The 25400-nt window shown below is 45.2% G+C and overlaps 1 protein-coding gene across 6 annotated transcripts in view; it reads right to left on the bottom strand.

The window, feature by feature from the left end:
• SS18 (SS18 subunit of BAF chromatin remodeling complex) overlaps window positions 1-25400 on the bottom strand; it is a 390130-nt gene that overhangs the window by 22227 nt on the left and 342503 nt on the right. For all 6 annotated transcript variants that reach the window (XM_078687399.1, XM_078687401.1, XM_078687400.1 and 3 more), the window contains one exon: window positions 19992-20125. In XM_078687399.1, the coding sequence (XP_078543525.1) occupies window positions 19992-20125 (134 nt within the window). The remainder of the gene's footprint in view (window positions 1-19991; window positions 20126-25400) is intronic.

The following is a 25400-nucleotide window of genomic DNA, read 5'->3' as shown; positions in this document are numbered from 1 at the left end:
TTTAATGGCCATGGAGAGAGTTCTAAACATTCTTAATTAAAGAGGCATGACCATACAGTCAGAAAAATGTACATTTTTAGTTCAGAATTTGGATTATCTTGATCATAGTATCACATCTGATGGTATCAAACCAAAGTTTTGCAACATAGAAGCCATTATGAAAGCTACTGTACCTACTGACAGGGATGCATTAAGATAATTTCTTGGTGTTTGTGAATATTATGCACATTTGTACCATCTTATGAGTGTTCTTTTTTACCTTTGAGACATCTTCTCAAAAAAGGTGACATGTTTTGTAGACTGATGAAGCGAATTAATCTTTTGATAATCTTAAACAATTGGTAGTGACTGCTCCTGCACTCAGACCTTTTGTTGCAGGCCAAAAATGCAATCTCTGTGGATGCCAGCATGAAGGGCATTGGTGCTGTTTTTGGACAAAGAGTCAATGGTAAGGAGATCACCATAGCCTTTGCATCTAAACCTCATTAAGAGGCTGAATCACACTACAGCACCATAGAAGCTTGTGTCTGGACTGTCCAAAAATTAAAAACATATTTGTGGGGCAGTTCATTTGAAATTTTAACTGATCGCAAGCCACTTATGTTTTTACTACAAAGCAATGGGCTAGGTAAAGCGCCATCCTGCATTGTACATTTACTTTCTCAACTGAAGGAATACCATTTTATTATAAACTACATACAGGATGGGAGGAATTTTCGGGCTGATTACCTTTCACGCCTACCTCTGCCTGTTGATAATGACATCAAGGAAGACTGTGCATGTGTGGTAGCTCCCTTGGTTGCTGTGCCTCCTTGCTGTGATGTTATCTCTGAAAAGGTTTGGGTGGAAGCTGTCTCCTAAGATGAGGCTCTTAAGAGGGTTATTAAGAATGTCTGGCCTCCCTTGCATAATCTTTCTGATGAATTGAGACTAAGAGAGAATTTCTGGTTGGATATTGGGTTCTTGTCAAGAAACCTGTAAAGATCAGGAAAATGGAGTAGGTTAACGCTACTCCTTGCAAAGTTGATCAAGTTGGTAAAAGTTCTGTCCTTCTGCAAGGGAGGGGGTTGGTGGAATAAAAACAGTCTAGGACCCATCTCTGAAATTCAGAAAGAGATTTATGTGAAATCCTGTTGTTGATGATTCTATCATCTATAAAGCCAGTACTTCTAAGTCAGCTGAGGTATCTTCTCACAGTGTGTGTCCTAGTGTGGATGCTTATAATAATTGCTATTTACTCCTCTGAATCCTTGTTGGGTCCACCTGTGAATTCACAGTGTGCTCCACGGAGTTTTCTTAGTAAGCAAACCACACCATCTGACTCTATGCTGTCTGCTCCTGTTTCTCTAACTTGTTCCTCCAAGAGTTCACAGTGTCCTCGTATGACTAGCTCTTATAGTTCAGAACCTGTTCTCATCAAAAGAGTCTCTAGGTTAACATCACGTTTTGATGATTAAGTTTTATCTTAATTTTTCTTTTATGGGGTGAAATGATGTAGTGCTCTATAGTTTTTTTTTATATCCTTACACTGTATTATTTGTCTTCCATGGCATGTTCCTTTTCCCTATGATGTAGTTATTGTCCTTTTCTGGAACCTATCTCGGTCTGGGTGACAGGAGAAAGATCAGAACACACTGGGCTTTCTCCTGAGCAACTGGCGATAGCTGTGGATCCATTACTTTGGAGCTTCATTTTAAGAACTAAACCTGTTTCTGGAATCTATTACCAACTCATGCAACATTTGTCAGCCACCCGATTAAAATATTTTTTTCCAGTTTTATATAGCGCAAACTAGACCCGAGACATTGGGTATCAGAGCGCCTTACATAGCACCAGTTTCGTTACAGAAGGACACATTCATTTTTGTTAGGTGCGGGGAGATTAAGTGAATTGCCCAGAATCACAAAATGTTGAGCGTCGTCGCCGAGACTCGAACCTTGTTCCCCAGTTTCGAGGTCGACTGCTCGAGCCATATGGCTTCATCCCTACAGCCTGAAGTTAATAGCACATTCCCTTGCCACAATTGAGCGGCTGACAAACAGATTTGCCAGTAAGTACTGATTATCACCCTTGGTCGTTCATTCTCAACCGGTGTCACAAGACAACTGGTTAAGTGTAAACATCTCCGTCTCCGGAAGGCCACTAAGACATGAGCAGCAGCTACAGGAATTACCTGTAACACAGTGGTCACTATCTTGCCACTCAGAAACCAATTGGAGAAAAGAGGAGTCCAACATATGCGTAATAATGGGATATGCAGGGGACCATGTCCTCTGCTTCCTCTGTGTTTCCTCCTGGTTTAGCCAGCACATACACCGCAACAAAAGGTTGCAGAGCGCTACCAGGTATAAACTCTTGACTCATCTCACTAGTTAATAATAACTCCATACTGGCTGTGAAAAATATATATTTTTTTTAACAAATATTTTTATTGAGTATAAAGTTATGCAGTATACAGTACTGTAGCCAAAGAATGGACAATGGGAACATAATGTTATACAGTTCTCTGCTTCACAACCAAATCATTTTTAGATTGCTGGAAATACATCATGAAAAGCAGTCACACGAGAGTTCCCGCATGACCGGATGTCTGGCTAGCCTCCTCAACCTCCACCCCCCACCCCTTTACAAACCCCTATGAAAAATATTTTTGTATGCCATGGCAGTGCCCATGTGCAAAAAATATTGAGTGTTGGGACTCACTTACCGACGTTTCACCCATCTCTGTGGGCTTTTCTCAAGCCAAGAGATAACCCTGGCTGAAAGGGCCAAACTAACTAGTCCAGTGAAAACGCTAGTCCCGGCAATGCGGAAAGGAGGCAGCACAAGAGCCCTGAGTAAAAAAAGTCAGCTCAGGAGTTTGGCTAGGTTCACCCCACCAAGGAAATGTTTAAAGATGTTTAAGGAAAATGTTACCCTGTAAGCATGTGTTTATGGCAGTAAGTGCTGTAGATACACATGCTGTGGATACTTCTGCCATCTAGTGTTGGGATCGGAAGTGTGCAGGTTGATTTTCTATGAAGAATTCTTCGAGTCACGAGGTAGTGTGACTCCACCGCTTGCTTGCAATGCGCATGGTCATCAGCTCCATTGTTTTGTTTTTCCGCATGACGGGTGAGGATGACTGGAACCACACACAAGAAAGAGAGCTAGAGAGATGACCATGCAAGGGAGTAGAAAGTAATAGTAACTGCAAACAGCCAAAGGCGTCCGGGCACTAGGGTGAGCGCATGTGAATCTACAGTACTACATGCCATGAACAGATGCTTACAGGGTAAGTAACATTTTCCGTTCGAGGCATGTGTGGCTCTAGATACACTTGCTGTACATAGACTCAAAGCAGTCCTCCCCTAAGCGGTGGCTAGCCTGTGGCTGTTGCAGGAAATTGAAAAAGTGTATGTTGTACAGCCTTTCCAACATTTGCTTGTTGCCATACTAATGCATCTACACGGCAGAGCTTTTTGAAAGTATGTGGTGTAGACCAAGTGGCTGCTTTACAAATGTCAGCTATTGGGATGTTCCCAAGGAAGTCCATGGAGACCCCTTTCTTTCTGGTGGAATGGGCCATTGGAGGAACAGGCAAAACTCTTAGATTTTGCATAACAGGCTTAGATACATTTCACTATCCATCTGTTTATGACTGATTTTGACAAGGCCTTTTCTTTATGTGCTTCAGAAAAAGCAATAAACAGATGCTGGGTTTTTCAAAATGTTTTTGTTTTATCTATAAATACATTAGGGCTTGTTTGACGACGAAGGTATGAAGAGTCCTTTCTGAAACTGAATGAGGGTTGCAGGAGGCAGACTGGTTAAGGTGAAAACAAGAGACCACCTTAGGAATAAATATAGAATTGATACGAAGGACCATCCTATCTCTATGAACCCAAAAGAAAGATTCTTCCCAGATTAAAGCCGTGAGCTCACAAACAGGCTTAGTTGCTGTGGTAGCTACTAGAAAAGCTACTTTCCAAGAAAGAAACTGTAAAGGACACAATTGAAAGGGTTCAAATGGGGGACCCAGAAGTCTTGTGAGGACAATATTAAGATTCCACACCAGGGCTAGAGATACCCCGGAAGGAATGGCTCTTCAGCCCCTCCATAAAAGCTCAGATGACTTGAATCCTGAAGAAAGATACCCGTTGCCTATTCTGGAGATATGCAGCCACCGCTGCCAGGTGCAGCCAAATGGAGGTGAAGACTAGACCACATGTTTTGAGGTGCAGGAAGTAATAAAATATGTTCTGAACTGTGGTTTCCAGGGGATCAATGTGGTTTGAGAGGCAGCATCAGACAAACCTTTTCATTTGGCAGTATAGCAGGCACAAGTAGTTGGTCTGCGCGCTTCATTAAGAGTATTCATGCATTCTAGAGGTAGACTGAGATAACCACATTTTAAGAACTCAGTAACCAAATTGCAAGGTTGTGGCTCTTTAGGTCACGGTGTCTGATCTCTCCATGGATTTGCGCGAGAAGGTCTGGCCTGTTGGGAAGCCTCTCCAAAAGTTCAAGTAGAGTGGTGAACCATGGTTGTCTGGCCTAGGTGGTGACCCACTAAGATGAGGGGGAGGGAGGTTTGCCATAGCTTTTGAACCACGAATGGAATGAGGGGGAGAGGTGGAAAAGCATAGGTAAATATTCCTGAGAAGTTTATTCACAATGCATTGCCCATGGACTGTGAGTGTGTAATCTGGAGGCAAAGTTTGGGCATTTTGCGTTTTATACTGTGTAGAAGAGGTCTATGTCCAGAAACCTCTATCGCTGGAAGTAGTGAAGGAGGACTGCAGGTTGGAGTTTACACTCGTGGACTTGTTGCCTCATCCTGCTGATAAGGTCGGCAAAGTCGCTGTCAACTTCCAGGAGATATTCCACCAACAGCTGGATCCTGTGGTGGAGGGCCCTACGCCAGATGGACTGAGCTAACAGAAAAGGCTGAGGGGATCGGGTTCCCCCCGCTTCGGAATGCAATACATGTGGATCATGTCTGCTGGTACTAGGACTACCTTGTCCACTATGTGAAGGAAGCAAGGCCTTTTAGAGCTAGCCGGATAGCTAGCAGCTCCAGAAAGTTGATGTTGAGATCCCTGTGAGTGAGACCCCACTGATCCTGGACAGTCAGGACTTGTGGGTGCGCCCCCCCACCCACTGAGGGATATATTCTTTGTGCCGGTGATCTGCAGAACTGGGTCGAGAAAAGGACGCCCCCACAAGACCACTGTCGGGTTAGACATTCTTGCAACACAGGCATGTGCAGTGTACCTTTGGGTACTACAGCAATGCAGTAGGCCACCATGCCTTGCAGGCACATGACTGTACTTACTGTGTAGAAAAACGAGAGCGAGGGCGTAACAAATGGGGCCACTCTTGTTCCCCCTAAACAATATCAAAGAAACAACGAAAGAGTGTGGCCAAACAGGAAAAGAGCCAGCAAGAGAAGTCACTCTCGTTTAAAAGGACCCTCGGGGTACAAGGAAGTGAGTATGCAGGGGACATGTGGGCGTGTGTCTTTGATGAATGCGTGACTATAAGTCACCGCCCCCCCACCGGGACCCATGTCGTGAGGTCATACATTTCCTCACATATTATCGACTTTCAGAAGTCCTGAAGGGACGACTAGATAACCGTGAGTTTATTCGGTTCATTCCACCACAGGCTCAAGTGCGCCTTAGCGTGCACATACCGCCGTGGTGTGCTGGTCCTGATGAATGCTTCGCCAATTGCATTTTGAAGCAGAAACAGGTTGACCAATTTACTATTCTTCTCACAATAGGATGTATCTGGTCAATTTAGACATCCAATGCACCTATTTTTATTGGTGCCTGGTTTTCCACCAATAACATTTTTGTGGCATCGAACTCAGGCCCCTTTTATATGACATGTTTTCACTCGCACCATTGCACTCACTTCATACACAAGAAAAACCTGCTCCGCTGTAGTCAGGCGTTGTAGCACACCGGATAGGCACTCTGCCTCTCTGGTGGGAACCCAATGATGAAGCATGTCACCAACTAGGTCAGTGAGTGAGGGTCCTTAACCCCTTGCATGCTGATGACGGCCCCCAGCCGTCATGCATTACGGCGCTCGTGTGCGGAGGACGGCTGGGGGCCGCCATGAACACGCCCACTTGCGATTTTGCTGCACAGTCGCAGAATCGTGGCCGCATGCAAGGGGTTAAAAAACAAGAGTGACTCCTCTTGGTAGTGCTTTTCCTATTTGACCACACTCTTTGGTTGTTGTTTTGTGCTTACTGTGACTCATTGATTTGGCTGAAGAAGCAGCAGCAGCAACGCTTGGAAAGACTGGAGTCTTGCCGGAGTGTGATATATAGCTTGATAGGGTTGAATTTGAAGGGATTGGAGATGGGACTTTACAGCGTTGAAGATGAAGTCCAATTTGTGGCTTGGGTGTGTGCATGGTACTGCAGTTCAAAGTCAAAGTCAAAAAATACTTTATTCGGCTTCATGAGTAAAGCCATAAAAGTTGCACAACACCATAAAATAATTTTTTAAAATACAATTCATAACATTAAAAAGTGATAATTGATCAGACAGAATACACTAGTGTTAAGAGATCTACAGCTCACACATAGTTATGGAGGATAAACAGGGTGTAAGCACACAATATACAAAATACAGGAGCAGGAATAAAAAATATCAAGCCATACAATGACTATCAGTTATCCATACAGATTCTAGAACGCAAGGCAGATTTTAAAAAGCCTACAACGAATGGTATACAATCCGGTTTCAACAATTGTAGGTAAAATAGGGCAGGGCGGACCTGTATAAAATTCAGCTTCTTTAAAAGTGGGATTAAAAAATGTCTGCGGGGAAAAGTATAGAAATTACAAAAAAACAAAGTGCAGCAAATCCTGTGGAGACACTCCGTCGCAGCCACAGGATGCTAGCACCTGTCCCCTGCAGCCCCCCTTAGGTACAGCTAAAAGCAAATATAAATAATCCAAACTGAACCTGACCAATAGAAACCGCTTGTGTGTAGATAAAGGCCACAAGAGATATGGTTGCATCGAGCAAGTGGTTTTGAGCATCACATATTTACGAACACTATGTTTTCCCAGATCAATGTGATCTCTATCCAAATTTTTTAATTGTCATGAAGGTATTTTTAATATAACCCACATCCTCCACGGTAATACGATCAGGTTTTAAAAAATAAATCAGCCCGCCCCAACTCTTCAAAACAGCCCTTAATATATTTTAACCACGAGATTCGCAGCATGAAATCCAGATTTAAAATATCCCTTAGAATCTGATGGTTAAAGGCTAAATCATCATTCAACCAGCAATTAAGCCAGAGCAACAGGGGCTACATAGCCAAGTTGTCACTGATATAAGGCAGCCCCACTTCTTCGTGGACCATCAGGTTGGATGTACCCCTTGGCACTCCAAGGAGGCGTTTAAAAAAATTATTCTCCACCACCTGTAAGGCATCAGTCGTAGCATGGCCCCATAGTCCACTCCCATAACTCGCAATGGCGACACTTTTCGACTGGTATAACTTCAACATTGCCGCCACTGGGCGCTTACCCATTTTGATGGCAAAGTTGAAGATTGCTGTATTGGCCCTTGTAACCTCCCCCTTAGTCCGCTGGATAAGAGGCCCCCAATTTAATTTATCGTCCAGCAAGACACCCAAATAAGAAAATGTCGTTGTCAGGGGCACCTTTTCATTTTTGTATAACCACGAGAACCCAGAGTGTGTCTGGGTATAGGTGAACTAGAGGCACAGGGTTCTAGGAGCTAGCAGCCTCCAACATAACTGTTAAACCACAAAAGAGCTGCTCCCAGCGGAAAAAAGAGGGTTAAGTGTAAGTGTTCCTTAGTTCCTAAGTGTTGGCATCTTACAAAAAGTTTAAGACTGGTCTCACACACCACCTGATGTCACACTCATCGAGGAGAGGAGGAGGACGCACAGGTGGAGCAGCGGAGAAGACCCCTAACTACACTTTGGACCAAAGGGGTCCGCGATCCTTCACCCTCCTATGGAGCCATGAGTTCCATCACTTAGGGCTGTAAATATCAAGGCCACCTTGCAGTGGAGCACATTCACCACCTGCCCACACATGGACACTCTCCAACCACAGTTTGGCTAGGGTGGAGCCCTTCCCTTAGTCACACATAGGTCCTGATGAATGCCGCGGACCCACATGGGCCACCTGGCAGAAACATGTCGACCTCTTGATATCGGTGGGGGGACAATTAATACCCCAACACACCGACCACGTTTTTAGAATACCATACAGGCGCCAGTAACATTAAAAATAATATGACGCCTGGAATGGATTTTTAACTCACTTTTTTCTTTCTTTCGGCCCCCACTTAGTTTAGAAGCCCATCCCTGTCGTCAGGTGTATGCCCGCCCTCCATCAAACCGAGTTTTTGGAGGGCGAGGACTGGTCAATGATGAAGCATGACACCAGGTGGTGTGTGAGACCAGTCTTACACTTTTTGTAAGATGCCAACACTTAGGAACTAAGAAACACCTACACATAGCCCTCTTTTTTTAATGCTGGGAGCAGCTCTTTTGTGGTCTAGCGCCTTTTCATTTCCCACTTTAAATGAATTCTCTTTCTTTGGACGGATCCCAACCTGCATGATGTAAGATTTAGAATTGTTAATCGGTAGGTCGCAATCCTCCATAAAGCTCCGAAAGGTGTCAAGCAGGGTCTGCAAGCCCTTTGCTGTTCTAGCAATGAGGACAGCGTCGTCCGCATAAGGCAGGACGGGCAAACCCAGACAACCCACATGAGGGAAGCCAGCCCCTGTTTTTACCAGTGTCTTGTGTAGGTCATTTATATATAGATTGAATAAAAACTAGGCCAAAATGCATCCTTGCCGTACACCCCTCTCCATGTTAAAGTACCTAGAGACAGGGAGATCCTCGGCATATCTGATGTTAGCTTTGGTAACCCTATGCAGATCCTTGAGGAATCCCACCAATTTATCCTCCACCCCCATGGGCCTCATGGATTGCCACAATTTCCCCCGATTGACACAGTCAAAGGCGGAGGATAAATCCATGAAGGCCATGTAGAGCGTGCCCTGTCGGGCGATTGTGTACTGGGCGATTGTGTACTTCCCCAGGATCAAGTATAAATGAAGGCACTGGTCTAAAGTGGAATGCCCCGAGCGGAACCCAAATTGAATGTCTGCAATTATCGCATTCTCCTCCGCCCAAGAGGCTAATCTTTTCAAAATGACCCCACCAACAACCTTGACCACAGAATCAAGGAGGGAGATCGGCCTATAGCACAAAGTGCTATTACGGCCCCCTTTCTTGAAAACCGAACAATTGTTGAAATTTTCCAAGACTCCGGACAGCCGACCCTGGCCGCCGCCTTGATCACAGCCACCAGGACCGGTGCCCAAAAATGAGGATTAGATTAAAAAAGGTCTGGAGGGATACCATCTGGACCTGGGGCTTTATTACCAGATAGGCCTATGATGCCCAACTCCACCTCTTTCTGATCAAATTTTATCGGGGCAAGCATGCTGGCCCTAGCTCTGGGTTGTCCAGATTCCATCACAACCTTATAGATACTTGTAAAATGTGACACCCATTCATCCTCGGTTACGTTTGTGCCCATTTCTCTATCCCTCGACTTCTCAAATAGGGGGCGGTTAATAATGCCCCAAAATCTAGAACTACTCGCTAAGGTATTAGGCTCCAGTAGTTCACGCCAGGTTTCCTCCTTCAATTCCCTTTTCCTACTAGCCAGAGCCTGCTTATATATAAGAATGAATGAAATTAAAAGAGATTTTGTAAAGCGCGGTAGCTACCCTGAGGCGTCCTAGCGCTACGGACAAACGCGTGTGGGAGGGCAAGGGGAGCCTGTTCTAGTCATTGAACAGCTGAGTTTTGAGCTTTTTTCTGAAGGACAGTAGGTTTGGTTCCCCATGTAGGTGGAGGGGTAGGGAGTTCCAGAGTTTGGCCGCGTTATATGAGAAGGAGCGTCCACCACATCTCACCTACTTGATTCTGGGTACTGTGAGAAGGTGTGAAAGGGTAGATCTGAGCTGTCAGTTTGGTTGGTAGGGGGTGACCAGTGTGTGATTGATAGTGGCGCCTGATTTCCAGAAGGCTCGATGTGTGAAGCACAGGGCTTTAAATGCAATTCTGTCCCTGACGGGGAGCCAGTGGAGCTTCCTAAGTTCTGTTTTAACTGAGGTGCGGCGTGGGATCTGAAGAAGGGTGCGCGCCGCGCAGTTCTGGATGACCTGCAGCTTGTTCAAGGTGGACTGTGGGCCCCCTAAGTATAGGGCGTTTCCGAAGTCCAAACATGATAGGATAAGGCCTTGGATCATGATCCGTCTTGCATTAAGGGTAGGAGGGGGGGTAATTTTTAGGATAAGCCCGAGTAGACCAAAGCAGGTGGCTGATAGTGACGTAGGGCACTGATCACAGGTTGGTCTCTAGGTATAGTTTTTACGGCTTCCTTTAAGAGACTTGCAGCCTTAGAACAGGAGGCGTCAAACCATCTAGGTTCCGATGGCGATGGTCTATGGGATGGAGCACTTAAAATCCCTACCATCAAAAGCGTTAAGGACTCCCCCAGGGCAGGTGTTAGGAGACACAGAAAATGCAATCTCGCCTGCGCATTTAGCTTTCACCTCACTGTAAAATAAATCTGGGGCGACCTGTGACCACTTTATTCTGCGTCTTCCATCTGTGGGTCTCACCCAACCCGTCGCCGGGACCCTGTCTTGGCTCGACAACAGCCCCACCCCAGAAGTGCACAGATGGGATTATGATCACTAAATACACTTTCTAGAATTGCAAACCTCTGTATGTGTGCTCTGTAAACCAGCTGAGATCAAGATATGGTCAATAAGAGAACCCTTATACTGACCTTTGAACGATGGTACAAGCTGTTTAATAGGCGGAGCAGAAAAAGCCATTAAGGGAAGCTGATCAAAAAGATTAAGCAAACTGCTAAGGGCATCCCCCTGTACGGAGTGCTCGAAATGAAATCCCCGCATCCTTGCACACCCCAGCTCTTTCATGCAAGTAGTTGCCAGATCACCACAAGGGTGGATGTTAAAATCTCCCATTACCATAAGGCTGTTTGTAACAGAACCACACATCTTCCTTAGAAGGGTGCTTAACTGGGCAGTTTTACACTCCCCCTATAAGGCCATGGTATTATAAAAATTAATGATTCCCAGGCTGTTCTGTCCTTTTTCAGGATGATTACTTGGATATCTTTGTTACAAAAAAGGGAGTTGCTGGATCTTGCAGGTTACTGACAATGCTATAAATATGGCCAAGCCACCACTAGCTCTACCAAGCACTGACGGTAATGCAGGGACAAAAAAGGCTTTGTATCCCTCCAAAGATAGGTCGCAGTCAACCAGCCATGTCTCCTGTAGACAAACCACAGAAAACTGCCTGATAAACTGCAGCCATTCAGGGTCCTGGATTTTTCCTGCCAGGCCTGCAACATTCCACGACAGAACATTATACGTTTCCAAGTTAGGCTGCTTTACGGGGGCGCCTACCATTAAGGATGCCTGCTGCTGAAGGCTAAACCTCCCTAACTCCTCTATACCACCAGGCATAATATCTTGGGTGGTTGGGCAATGGTCCTCCTGCAGTTGGGATAATTCTCCTACTGCCTTAGGCCTCAAATGTAGTCAGTCACACTCTTCCAGCCTAGAGAGGGCTGAGAATCTATTTGAGATCTCCAGCCGGGGAACCGGCTAGTGCCCATCAAGTCGCCCTACAACTCCAAGATGTAAAGAAGGACCCGCCCCCGTCACCACAGAAAATCTTTGAGCTGGTCCATTAAAATGCAAATTTGAGTTCAACTGACTTCTGGGGTCGACCTTGTAAAAGAAACCCAGAGGGACAGCATTTATACCATAATCTCGATGGGTGGAATTCAGGTAGACATCCCGAATGCATTTGATCCACAAGGTGACTGCTATTAAAATTTACAATAATCTAGTCACCCCCTTCGCGTTTCCTCGAGCTCTCTATCCACCTTACTCGACGCACCATAATGATGTTACGTTTCACCACTGGTCCCATGGAGGTGTTACTTGATATACAACTTAGAAACAAGGGAACCCATTGTCTAACATTTTCCTGTGATCCATGAGGGAGTGGCGGGACATTTGTCAGAATTACTACCAGGGGCACAGATTGTGCTGGAAGATCGACAACTGCTAAGTTCTGATTTGCAGCGATAGGCGGTCCCTGGTGATCAGCTTGGGATCTACTTGTCATCTGAATAGCCTGTCCCTGCCCAGTAATTGGCCGATCCCCAATGGTATCTGATCTAACACTCATGGGGTCAGCTAGCCTACCCAAGTCATTTGCAACCACATTTGCTCTGCAGTGTTGTCTACTATTGGGAGGATGGCAGACTGCAGCTTCTACAGGTCGAGGAATAGGGCATGGCGTTGTAGTGACTATATTCAAATTTGAAAGCACTGAATTAGGGATATGTGAGGACACTGTATGCTTATTTTGTTCTACCGGGATCTTCTCAATATGGTTCAATTTGTCCACAATGGGACTTAGCCCCTCACTTAACATACACATCATGGCGGATTTAAAGGCCTCCAACATATCCTGGTTAACTGTAATATACAATAGAGGAGCACCTGCCCTATTTTTGATGACCGGTTTGGAAGGTGCATTTAATTTGATTTTTTTAGCATGCCTATCTATTGGCTAAAACTTCCTTTTAGCACTCCCACTAGACCTGAGGGCCCCCCTAATGTTTCCTAAAGGGCCCGCGTTACCGGGTGCTTCCCGAGGCACACGGTTCAAGCTGGCATTAGAACCCTCAGACTCCAATGTTGGGGCTGATGCACCGCTCTCCTTATTTGCAATAATTACAGTGGGAGAAAGTACTCTACGGGGTGTCAGAGGGCAAGAACCCTGCGTAAGTGATGGAACTACTATGATCTGGGAATTATCGCTCAACCCAGGGGAAGATAGGGTATTCAGGGAATCAGTGGCGGTTTCCTTTGATGAAGAAATGGCCCCCCCATAAAAGACAGTACACCTTTAGAGGGCATTCTAGACAAACGCCTATTTACTAATTCAATTTCCCTATTGATGACAGAAGCAGCTCTGATCAGGAAGTCATCCATTGTAGTAACATTAGCTCTAGTGGGAATCCTCTCCCCCTCTCTTGGCATACTTGGGTCTTCCTTCTCCCCATAATGGGTACTCTGGATATGCCTCCCTGCATCTGGTAAAAACGAAAAACCCAAACACTAATACAATACCAAGCCCCCTAAAATATCAAACTAACTCCACTGGACAGGCTACAGTACGCCTCTGCAAACCACCCACTCAGAGACAATAGTCAGGTCACAGAACGGGCTCATGGACGAGAATGGCGCAGGACAATGCTGGCAGGAAGCTGGAGGCAACAAGCAAGTCCCAGATGAATTGCCCGCTAAGTAGAAACACGCAAGGGCGGAGCCCCCATGGACCTTTAAAGTCCCGCTGGCGCTGCAAATCGCAACTTCTCCCGCAAGAGCGCAATGCCCCCTGGGAGTTGTAGTTCCGGGGGGCGGGGGGGGGGGGGGGGGGCGCGCTCGTGGACGGGAATGTCGCAGGACAAAGCTGGCAGAGTTAGCAGGAGGTTGGAGGCAAGAAGCAGGTCCCAGATGAATTGCCCGGTAAGTAGAAACACGCAAGGGCAGAGTCAAAACGACATAAATCCCACATACAAAAATAATATCTCTTTCGCAATGTTTCTCTGGTAAAAGGTTTACTTTAGCAATGTTCTTTGATGATTCTTTTAGCCCCAAAAACATGGGTGCAACAGTTCAAATCGTAAAGGAAAACAGGTGCAGAGATTATCTCACTCGGTTACCTCCAGACAGTAGCGCTGATCCCTTTTCGAGCTCCTGCATCTTTAAAAATCAAAAGGACGCTGTCCTTCATGTTGCCCCCATTGTACTTAAGCAAAACAAAAAGACGCTGTCCTTTACGGTGCCCCTGCTGTACTTAAACAAATCAAAAGGACGCTGTTGTTCGCGTTGTCCCCGCTGTAAATTGAACTAAATTGCGGCTTTGATCAATTTTGGGGGGAAGCGTTCGACTCCTGAGAGCAGGCCCTGGTACAGCAGCACGTCAGCTGTGCTAGGACGGGCCGTCGGGAAGCACCGGGCGTGGAGGCTCCACAGGCCTGGACACTGCCTCTTCCCCAACCCCTTCCAGGTACTTGCTCACAGCCGCGCTGGACCGGAGTCCGAACGGTTACCTGGGGGGCTGCCTTGTCGCTTCTGCTCCTCCCGCTGCACGTCTTCTGGTACTGTAGTTGTGTTGCGCTCTTTAGCAGCCAATCGTCAAGGTAGGGGAATACTTGGATGCCCGGTCTTTGCAGGTGCATTGCTACTACTGCAAGTCTTCTTGTAAAGACTTGGAGTACAGTGGTGACCGCAAAGGGCACTTTGAACTAATAATGCTGACCACTTACCACAAACTGGAAGTAGCGACAAATACATCGGAATGTGGAAGAAGGTGTCTTTTAGGTCAAGTGCTGCCATGAAGTCACCTTGCTGTAACAGAGGTATGACATCCTGAAGGGTGACCATGTGGTAGCGTTCTTAAAGGAAGTAGTCATTTAAGGGCCTAAGGTCCAGAATGGGCCTGACGAACCTGTCCTTTTTGGGAATGCAGACGTAGAGGGAATATACTGCTGAGCCCTGTAGGTGTTGTGGCACAAGCTCTATGACCGACTTGAGCAGGCGTGCTTGGACCTCTTCCTGAAGCAGATTTGGCATTCAGGGGAGAGGCCATGTCTGCAGGGTGGTATGCGGAGCGGTGTGGAGGTGAGCTCTAGGCAATAACCTTGTTGGATGATCTATAAAACCCACTGGTCTGAGATGATGTGTTGCCAAGTGGGGAAGAGCATCTGAGCCGTCCGCTGAAAGGTGTTGTGTAATTGGTGTCAGGGGAATGGCAAGTCATTGCTTGGGTGGGGTGGCTTTTTTGGGGGGAGTAAGCCTTGCGTCTACCTTTGGTGCTATTTCTACGATAGGCAGCCCTGAAGTAGCCCCTGGTGGAAGTTGGGTTAGGCAGGTTGGTGCTGGAAAGAAGCAGAAGCTTCAGGAGACGTGGTTTTTGAGCCTCCACGACATACAGAGCGGCAAAAGGATCCCCGTGAGGAAGGCGTCTGTACGGCGCCCATGACTTTTGCTGTTTCCGTATTGGTTTTGCTTTTTTTCCACATCTCATCAACCCGAGGCCCAAACAGATGTTCCCCGTCAAAGGGCAGAGTGAGGAGATGCTGTTGAATGTCTAGCTTGAAACCGAAGACAGGCATGTCTGCGGAGAAAGAGACTAGAGTTAATCTCCCCAAGCAACAATGATAGCAGCATCTAGGGAGCATCTGATAGATGAGTTTGAAATCAGCTTGCCTTCAGTGACCAACTCATGCCCCCTTTTACGGTGCTCCTCTGGGAGGTGTTGGAGGAGCTCCTCTATTTCGCCCCAGTGAGGCTTGTCATATCTGGAGAGCAAACCAATGATACTTGTGATGCGTCAGTGGTTGGCAGACTGTGCTGCAAATATTTTACCGGAACATGAAAGGAGATAGGTCCTTGGCGGGACTGAGGGGGGACTGGACAGTACTTCTCGTTCAGTTGCTGTTCGAACGAACAGCAACTGAACGAGAAGTACTGTCCGTGCACAGCAGAAGCAGACCGCTATTAAAGAAAGCTACGGATTAATATTAGGAATACGCGAGGAGTAAAAGAAAGGCGTTTCCGATTCTCCGCAGCCCCGGCTGGGGCCGTGGTTTGGGGGCGTGAGGCGGTACCCTGTCCGAAGAAATTGCAGGTACACGGGAAACCTTGAAAAAAGACTACGTTTTCCTACAGTGGTGCACGCAACAGGATTGCAGCCAAGAAAAGATATTCCTCCGCTCCTCCGCCCCTTACAGTGCTTGATCGTCGTAATTAAGATTATTTTTGTATGAAGGTGTCCCCTGTTGAGACCTCAAATAAGGACTGAGTCCATGAATAGGAACCATCCAAAGGTCAACTTCTTAGAAACATACAGAAGTAACAGAGCCCTGATGATAGTTTGGACACTTTTGGCCCGAACTTGAAACGCGTCGGCAAATCCAGCAAGAGCTAACTACGACATTTAGTGTGCTTTATAAGATAATTGCCACATGCTTCTATGCTCTTATAACTGAATTGGCTCTCTTCATAGAAATATATTTTGTTTGATCATGAAATAATTGAATATATTGCAAAACTGTGACACTGCAATGTGTTTTTGTTGTTGGATATAACATTTGATGTTTTTTTCGTGTATAATTTTGATGTGTGTCTTGTTAATGGTTTAGTAATTTTTTGTGATTGTGCATTCTTTCTTTGTCATAAAAAATGTTTTTAAAAAAAAGATTTTCTCTAAAAAAAAAGGTATAAATAAAGATACTGGACTAGATTTAACGGTATTGTTTATTTAGTCTCCAACCATTAAATCATTGAGTAAGGGGGCATCTTTGTTTATAGCAAATATTTTACCAGCTGTGTCTATCCTTTTACTCTTTGTCCGGCAGAGGAGCATAAACCATTCACATTCGCCCTCTTACGAGTGGTATGAACCACTAGAGAATCTGGTGGGAGTTGGCCTCTAATTTAGCTAGGGTCAGAAGGAGAGGCTTTGTATTGATTATCAACCTATGGGGTAATAACTTGGGGTTTGACTGGCTCCTTGAAAATAGAAGGTGCTGGCTTGAGCACCCCCTTCATCATAGGCAGATATTTCATGGAGCGATGTGCAGAAGAAAGTCTCAAATGGAAAACCTCCTAGAGGGCTCTTAATGCATCTTCACGTTATGGTATACAGCAGGTCTACATAGAACCTCATGGTTGGACGGGGATGTCATTTGGCAGAAAAGGTCGGGAAGGGTAGTAGTCAGGATTAGCATCTGCAGGCGGATCTACATCATGTGAGATCCCAGGGGTCTCCCTATGGTGGCAAATTATTTGATACCATCTCCCACCAATTCTAATTCAAAGATTTAAGGAGATTGGTGTCGGCAGCAAAGCTCTGGAATGGGTGGAATTTTTTTTTTTCCAGAACAAACTCGTAGTGTACACTTGGACTCCTATCGCTCGAAAACCATGGCTCTGGATAAAGGGATCGATCTTAAGCCCCACTCTTTTTAACATATATGTGACTCCCCTGGCCAGACTTATCAGGTTATGCGGTTTTGATACAATCTCATATGCTGTTGACACTCAATTGATCATCCCTATGGATTCAAATCCTGAACTAACCAAAGTCAAATTCAAACGTATGTTAAAAATTGCATCATTGATGGTTGTCAAGTTCTTGCAGCTTAACTCCAGTAAGAAGAGGGTCCTACTTTTCATAAAGGCTCACTCAATCTGGTCCGACGACTGGTGGTCAACTGAACGTGGACAATCCTAACACCTAGAAAGTTTGTAAAAAATGTGGGCATAATCTTGGATGACAATTTCTCAATGAATGAACATGTCAAAGCCATTTCTGGAACGTGTTTTAGAAGGCTTTTTATTGGGTTTCTTTAAGTGCTAGGAAAAGCCTGGTTTTGGCGATAATAGTAAGTCGCCTTGACTACGGGAATTCGCTGATAGTTGGAATGAATGAATGTTTGTTTTCCAAACTTCAGGTGATACAGAACATGGCAGCTCGCCTCGTTTGTAATCTTCCCTCCTGGTCCCCATCTGCACCTGTATTAGGCTACCTTCACTGGCTCTCCATAAATAAAGTGTGCTCTTCAAACTTTTATGACAGGTTTTCAAATCATTACAAGGGAAAAGACCATGTTATCTTAAAAATTAATTGCAGCCCTATATCCCGACACGTCAGCTCAGATCCAGCGAACTTCTACTACTATGTCCGAAACGCATTCATAGAACCAGATAGGGTGGACGGTCTTTTTCATTTTTGGCAAATACTGGAAACAGTTACTTTTGCCCCTTCGCTCTTGCTCAAACCTAATCCTTTTTAAGAAATTCTTGAAAACTTGGTTGTTTGAGCCCTTATCTTCTTATGAAATTATAGTCTGCTACGGCTGAGAGAGATCCCCTTGGGGATGATTTGTGCGCCTAACAAATATAATAATAAGTCATAAGTGTACCCCCACTTCAGCGTATCCACCTATGTCAGAATAAGGTGACCCCTGTGGAGTGTAAGATAGTGGGTGAAGTAAAGGAGAGGAAGGTGATAGTGAGTGTGTGGGAAGAGTGGAAGAGTATGTAGGCAGTTTGGTGTCAGGAAGAGAAATTGTGGCTTTATCCTGCTTCTTTGGAAGAGGAGGAGGCTTCAGGACTACTTCAAAGCCTAGCTGTCTCTTAGAGAGCCAAGAATCCGGCGTTGGAGGCTGTGTTTGTATGTGGCCTGTTTGGGGATGGATGACAATTTGCTTCTGTTGGGTACTGAGCTGCTCCTAGAACGTCTGGAGGACCAGTTCAACTGGTTCGTGGGCTGGCCTTCCATTGGAGTTGAGTGTTTCAGCACCGACACCGATTTATGCTTCAAGGTTGAAATTGTTGGATCAGACAGTCTGGTCTGTGCCAAGCCAGGGGTAGGCAGCGCATAGTGCGTCAGTTTTAAGAATTTCTTTGTTGCCGAGCTGAAGCTGGGCATGGTGTCTGAAGTAGACTGTCTGTTTAGACCACAGCCCAGAGGTAGTGGTGGACTATAAGCCTGCTTCAATGGGTCCAGAGCACTTGAATGCCCCATTTGGGGTATTAGTCGGAGAGGTATCGAGTGGAATGGGGAGCTGTACTCATGACCTGTTGGGCCAGTGGGAGGTCTTCAATCTCAAGGTCGGAGCCAGACTCTTGTCACTCGAGAAAGCCTCATTGTCAGTGGCTGAAGGTTAGGGATGATGTAACTCCTTGAGGTCCTGGGTGCCGAAGGGGCTGAAGTATCTTCTGCAGGACATCTCGAGTCGAAGGACCAAGCGGTCCAGATGGATTTTCTTCAACCAAAAGGACCAGCCTGCATCACAAGAAGCCTCGTTGGTGCAGATCAGCCCAGGGATACTTCGCACAACACTCTGGGGCAGTATAAAAAGGGTGTCTGTTCCATCACAGACAAGGCATGTTGAGAGCGGACTGCATGGAAGGGAAGAAAAGCCCCAGGGGGCTGGCCCCACAGGGGGCTGTAGTCGACCTGCATACTGTCCCGAACGGTAACTGGAAGTGTCGACCAGCTATGTGAGAAAAGAGGAAACACAATCACAAACAATACCAGTAGAGGAATGGGGAACAAGAAAATCAAAAACGATCACCACGACGGAGTCGATCCAGAGCAGGGAAGCATAGGTCCAAACCCGATGGCAGACAAAAACAACAAGCAATTTAACAATGGAGCCGATGACCATGCGCATTGCAAGCAATAGGCGGAGTCACACTACCTCATGACTCAAGAAGAATTCTTCGGAGAAAATAACTTGCACACATCCAAGCCCAACACTAAATGGCAGGAGTACAGACAGCATTTGTATCCACACAAACACAAACAAATATTTATTAAGAAGCAATGGCTCCTCTGAAGTACTGCTTGTTGGCCTCCCCATGAGTAAAGGTGTTGAAAGTCTTTGGGAAGATTATTGAAGATCTACTTGCTTAGGAACAACGATTTCCTGGTAGTTTCGCAATTACTGTAAGAAGCAAATCTGTTGCACATTTAAAAGTTAACAGAATCAGTTGCTTCAACAAGAGTTCACTCCACATTCCCTACAGCTTAAGATATCAATACTGAAACTGCCTACATCTTAAAGTGACGTCTTCTACTTGTTAGATTTGCACTGCCTTTTCTGATTTTGTCCCAAGGGCCACATGGACTCTTAGTTTTGCTTTAGTAAATAGCCTTACATAGACACAATTTAGGTGATCATTTGTGAGAAAGAATAAAAACAAACCACCTTTTGAAGGGGAACATACTATTTGAACTAGATGATACAAAAATTCCTAGCAATGACTCTTTTACCACCTTACCTGGTCATAGGCATAAGGCCGCTGCTGCTGTGGCTGCGGGGGGCCTGGCTGTGCAGGTCTATAACCTCCATACTGCTGACCTTGCCCTTGAGGGTAGTTGGGATATTGGGGACCTGGAGCACTCGGAGCTGGGCCTGGGAATATAAACATGTCAAAATGTTATATGTAATTTTGGAAATTATAGTATATTTAAAAAGGTCAACTGCAGATCTAATTATTTAAATAAAAGCAAACATATGCTAACCTACAAATGAGTCTATATAGGTCCAAAATAAAAGAACAAGAGATAAAATGCACCACTAGCAAATTCAACCAAGGATACAGCTATTAACAACCTTCCAACACTTATTGAAATTACCAGTAATTCTGCACTAGCTGCTTTAGTGAGGCTAGGGGGAGCACTATATGCCTGTCGATGGAACCACCCCTTTATGTTCTCTGCTTACCACCACCTGTCAGTGTAAATTGACTACCTCTCAAAAAGTACTATCACAACTGTAGCCCAGGAGGATGTGGCGTATAACAAATGGTTACACAAAAAGGCCTATAGTACTTTCAGCAGCAGAGCACTGTACCTCACTCTTACGTACTGATTGCTCCCTACCTAACCAAATTCTTAGGGAAATGTTACCAGCAGAGAACACTCAAAGGGTGGAAGCAGCTAAAGCTGAACAAAACATCCCCTACAAAGCTTTTTAAGGACTGTTTGCCAAAGTGTTCTATCTGATTACTCTTGTAGGAATCCGGTGAATACCCTTGCAAGTGGTCTTGAATGTTGTATAAAAGAAAGCATGTCTGTGCAAAGACAGTGAAGATGGCTTTCTTCTAGTACAGCATGTAAAAACAACCATGGTGGGGGTTTAACTACCTAGTTTCTAAGCAAAGAAGAAAGCTAGACACTCCAATTGGCTGTGTGATGTCTAAATGGCATCTCCTTCCTTCACCATACCTCGGACTTCAACCCTCAGTTCTTAACGGTCAAAGGTGTCTAGGGATTAGAGCAGAATTTAGAAAATGTAATGAGCGTTTTCAATAAAATGGGACCTAACTACTAGGAGTACTGTGGTTCCTAAAGCTTAACCAATGATGCAGTTCCACAATTCTCAGTTTGAAACAGAAAGCGCTGGGAGGAGATAGCGGTCTAGCTCACATGCTTTTGACTAAAGTGATAATAGGCCTCCTGATCTAATCTAGTCTCTGCTCTATAGCCTGCATCCCTCGAGCGAGCACTGTTTTTAATATGTGGGTAATCATTGGGTCAGCTCAAAATTATTATAGATCGGTCGTGTTTGGAAAGCACAAAGGATACCAGCAGTGCAGCAGGCTACAGGGTTTTTGTGCTACCTGGCTACTCACAAACATCCGATTAAAGTGGAGAGCAATGCCAATGACTGAGGGGAAGAAGTAAGAATGGGCATGTATGTTGGCACAAACCCACTGTCAACTATTGGCTGCAGATAACCTGCATTATGCTTTAAGTAAGTTAGAAGAAAAGTACATTTACAGCTAAAAAAATCAGGGTGGTGAAGGTATAAAGCCTTGGACAATAATGTCATCAATAAGCAGTCAATTACCATTAATAGACAAAGTCAACTCTGGAAAAGGAAAACTAAGAAGACCATGTCCATGTAAGGAAGATTAAGTGAAGTCTTACAGCAAAATGCAGTAGCAATTACTAACTAGTAATCTTCACTGCACAGTCTTACACTTACTTGCAACAGCCCCTCCTACATTAAGAAGAGTAGAAATCTGGGAGACATGCAAATAGTGTTATCGTGCCCCTTTATCTATGTATGTGTGCACGGGCACATTCCCACCACCTCCTAAACCTGACAGATGGAAACTTCCAACACATACAAAGCAAAAACTCGGTCGCTGACAAGAGAAAAACAACCATCTCCAGGAGGACAATAACATTACAAAAGAACATGAAGAACCAACACAAAACCTTTTTTTGGGGAGGTTGACATATCCAAAGTAGAACATTATCATGCAGAAAAACAACTCAACAAAAGCTAAAAGCTGGAATTAACACAAGGTAATGAACAATGCCAAGAAGCAATGTAACCATGGTGCAAAATATTAGTAAAAGGATCTGATGGGAGCAATACACACAGAAACAAACTCACAATTCTCCTGTCAAGAGTACACAAAAAAGAAGAATGAAAACAAAGGATGTGTGTAAGGAAAAAGTTAAACACTGATATAATGTTCCAGTAGAAAATAACCAGATGGCCCATGCATTAAAATCTAAATTGATGACAGACCTACAAAATGCATGGATGGGTGTAAATCAAACAATTATAGTAAACACCAGTCGATTCAAATGCATATCTATATTTTAAATGAATTCAAAATTCTGACGAGAGAAATAAGTTACTTACCTGTAATACTAGTCGTCCTTCAGAAGTAATAAGCACTGGATAGTCATGCAGGTGCCATGAGCACTTAAAAAATATATATATATTAAATATGCATAATTTATATTTTTTATGGAAAGGCCAATTGTTTGAATAAAAACAATTTGGCAAAATATCTGCATTTAACACTGGCCATGCCTTGGTTACCTTTTATTACCGAATAAAAAATAAAACACAGGAAAATATAACTTGGAAAAGAAGCTATGTGGTAAGACCAGGTATGTATTTCGCAAACCTAACTAAAATTCAAAATGAAAGAACTAAAGAAATATTAACGGATAGCTCACCAAAGCTCACCACATGCTCGTGCATGTGGTTTTGTTTTTTTCACAGGCTATTGTGCTTTGCTTTCGTCTTTCTAAGAAAGACAGCACGCAATTGGGCAAAGGCGGGTGCATGTCCCGCCTTTGCTCCGCCCATGGCCTATTGCTTGCAGTTACCCGCACGGGCCACATCTGTTTTGAATTATCGTGCACAGATGCGTGCGCAATACTGCAAAATAGATGTCTCGCTGTGGCGTGTGCACCACTCGCATGCTTGTTTAATTTGTTTCCTGTCTGTCTTCGCGCGCGCCTCTGGGCTGTAAGTTTCACTTTTGGGAGCCTTTGCCGGGAAATGAAAACTTAGGGAGGAGGCGGAAGGGGGTGGAGGAAGCGCCAATGGCTGTCACTGGGTGGCCCCTCGTGCACGGGCTGGTTAGTACACACCAAATCTGTGCATGTATGGAAGCCACAGGCAGGACGGGCAGGGCAGAAGAAGAGGGCAGGGCATCCACCGCAGGTTCGCTCACTCGGTAAGTGTCACGGCTAATGCGTGAAGTGCGTCATTAGCCTACTTGCGAACCCTTTAAACTTCATATGTTGGGCGTCACGTATGCAGTGTTTAATTCTTGATCCTAGGCGGTCACATATATAGAGCCGTGTATTCATATAACTGTGCATCCCTGATGTCACAAAATGTCATATATGGACTATGGAGCTGACTACTTCAGACTGTCACATGCTCCAAATTTCTGACTGTCAGTACGCTGCCAATATCAGTCTGCCCCACAGAACTGTGCATTGCGGATGTCAGTGAAAGCTTTGTGTTCCTGACGTCAGATAGAATGACATACAGAACTGCGCACTGCAGATAGCCTGCTACATAGAATTGAGCATTACTGACGTCAGAGTGCTCACGTACAGCTTTGTATTCCTGACATCAGATTGACTTGTAGAACTGTGCGCTGCAGATGACAGCCTGCCTGGCTCACAGAAATGTGCACTACTGATGTCAGAGTGACAGACTTAGAACGTTGTGTTCCTAATGTCAGCCTGGCTCACATAACTGTGTATTACTGGTGTCGAAGTGTACACGTAGAACTTTGTATTCCTAATGTGACTGTCAGGCCTGCCAGCTCACCTGCCCGTTTACGCCGTCCGACAAAGATGGCCGCCCTGTACTGCGCATGTGCGAGGGAGGTCAGGCAGAGCCAAAAGCCTTTCTTCCCCAGTATCTGACGCTTCGCGCTCTAGTGTTCCGGGACATTGCCGTCGCGTCACTTCCGCTGAGCTGCCCGTCTTTTGCCCTCTTGTGATTCCTTACGTTCGGACCCGCGAGTCCGTTACTACTTTGCCTGGAGTTGTTGGTTACCAGTATCCGCTGTTGGGGAACTCTATGCTCTATTCCTAGAGCACGAATCCCTCTCTCCGCCTCCGTCTGTATCCCCCGACGGACCCGGAAATCCCTATTCTTCTGTTTGCCCCTTACCGGCTTTCCCCGCACCATTTCGTCTGGTACCTCGGCCCGCGTCCCGCAGTTCGCCCACTGGCCGGACCCGTGTTCCATTGGTTGGCCGGACTAGCTGGGAGCTGGTGGGGTGTCAAGGAGGAATGGTGTATGGGGGGGTCCGTTTGGAGGAGTCCCTTAACGTTTTACCCTTATTTTACGTTCCTTTGACCTCCCGGGCATTTCAAGACTGGCAGTCGTCACAGAGCTCCAAACCTGAAGACCAGGTAAAGCGCTTATTAGTGCCTCTGTTTACCATTATATCTTTGGTTTGTCTACCCATCTGTTTATGTTGGTGATATTGTCCTACAGATATCAGAGACCTGAAACCAGATATTCAGAACAAGTTTCTTTTCACAGTTCTTAGTCTCACCTTACATAGTAAGAGATTTTGGAATCTAGAGTATATTTTCCCCACACTTAATGAAAAGTAGAGAATTAACTTCTTTCCTTCCATACAGGCTAGGAACAGTCCTTTTTTGCTATTGGTGAGGAATGAGAAAAATACTTAAAATCCTGTTGATCACTGCACTGCATATAAATATTGAGGTGAATATACAAACATTCTACCTTTATTGTATTTTATTAGGAATTGTGTTTATTAACCTTCACATATTCTTTCCATCTACAGCTTCCACCTTGAAGGTACCAGTCCGTGGAGTCTTGTTCTTCCCTGCCTATCCTTGTTTTGTTCCCTCCTTTCCCTCCATATCACCGTTGTGGTCTAGGGTTTGATAAACACAGCTGGTGTAGGAGGGAGGGGTTGGGTCTATCTTCGGTTCCTGGCACTCCTGCAGAAACTACTACGGGATCCTTACACTGACATATATAGCTGTCCGCTTCTTATGTCAGCCGTGCATATAGAACTGTTCATTACTGATGTCAGTGACACACGTAGAACTTTGTATTCCTGATGTCAGACTGACGTATAGAACTGTGCGCTGCAGATGTCATTGACGCACGTAGAACTTTGTTTTCCATATGTCAGTCTGAAGTCAAAGATACTGTGAGGAGGCCAGGCTCCATGGGTGGGAAAACCACAAGATTGACAAGCTGGGACATGAATAAGAGGCAGGGAAATTAGAGTGGCGAGGAAAACCAACTAACAGTAAGCAATGGGTGAGCTTGAAGCCCCTAAATTTTCTTGGTAAGTATTAATATGCCCCACATATGGCAGCGCTTGCCCCATGTAGTAGGCTCCACCGAAAAAGAAGGGTTATGA

This window comes from Lissotriton helveticus, chromosome 4_1 (genome assembly GCF_964261635.1).
Source record: "Lissotriton helveticus chromosome 4_1, aLisHel1.1, whole genome shotgun sequence".
Lineage (NCBI taxonomy): Eukaryota > Metazoa > Chordata > Amphibia > Caudata > Salamandridae > Lissotriton > Lissotriton helveticus.
Note: the sequence above shows the minus strand (reverse complement) of the source record. Positions and strands in the feature narration are given on the sequence as shown.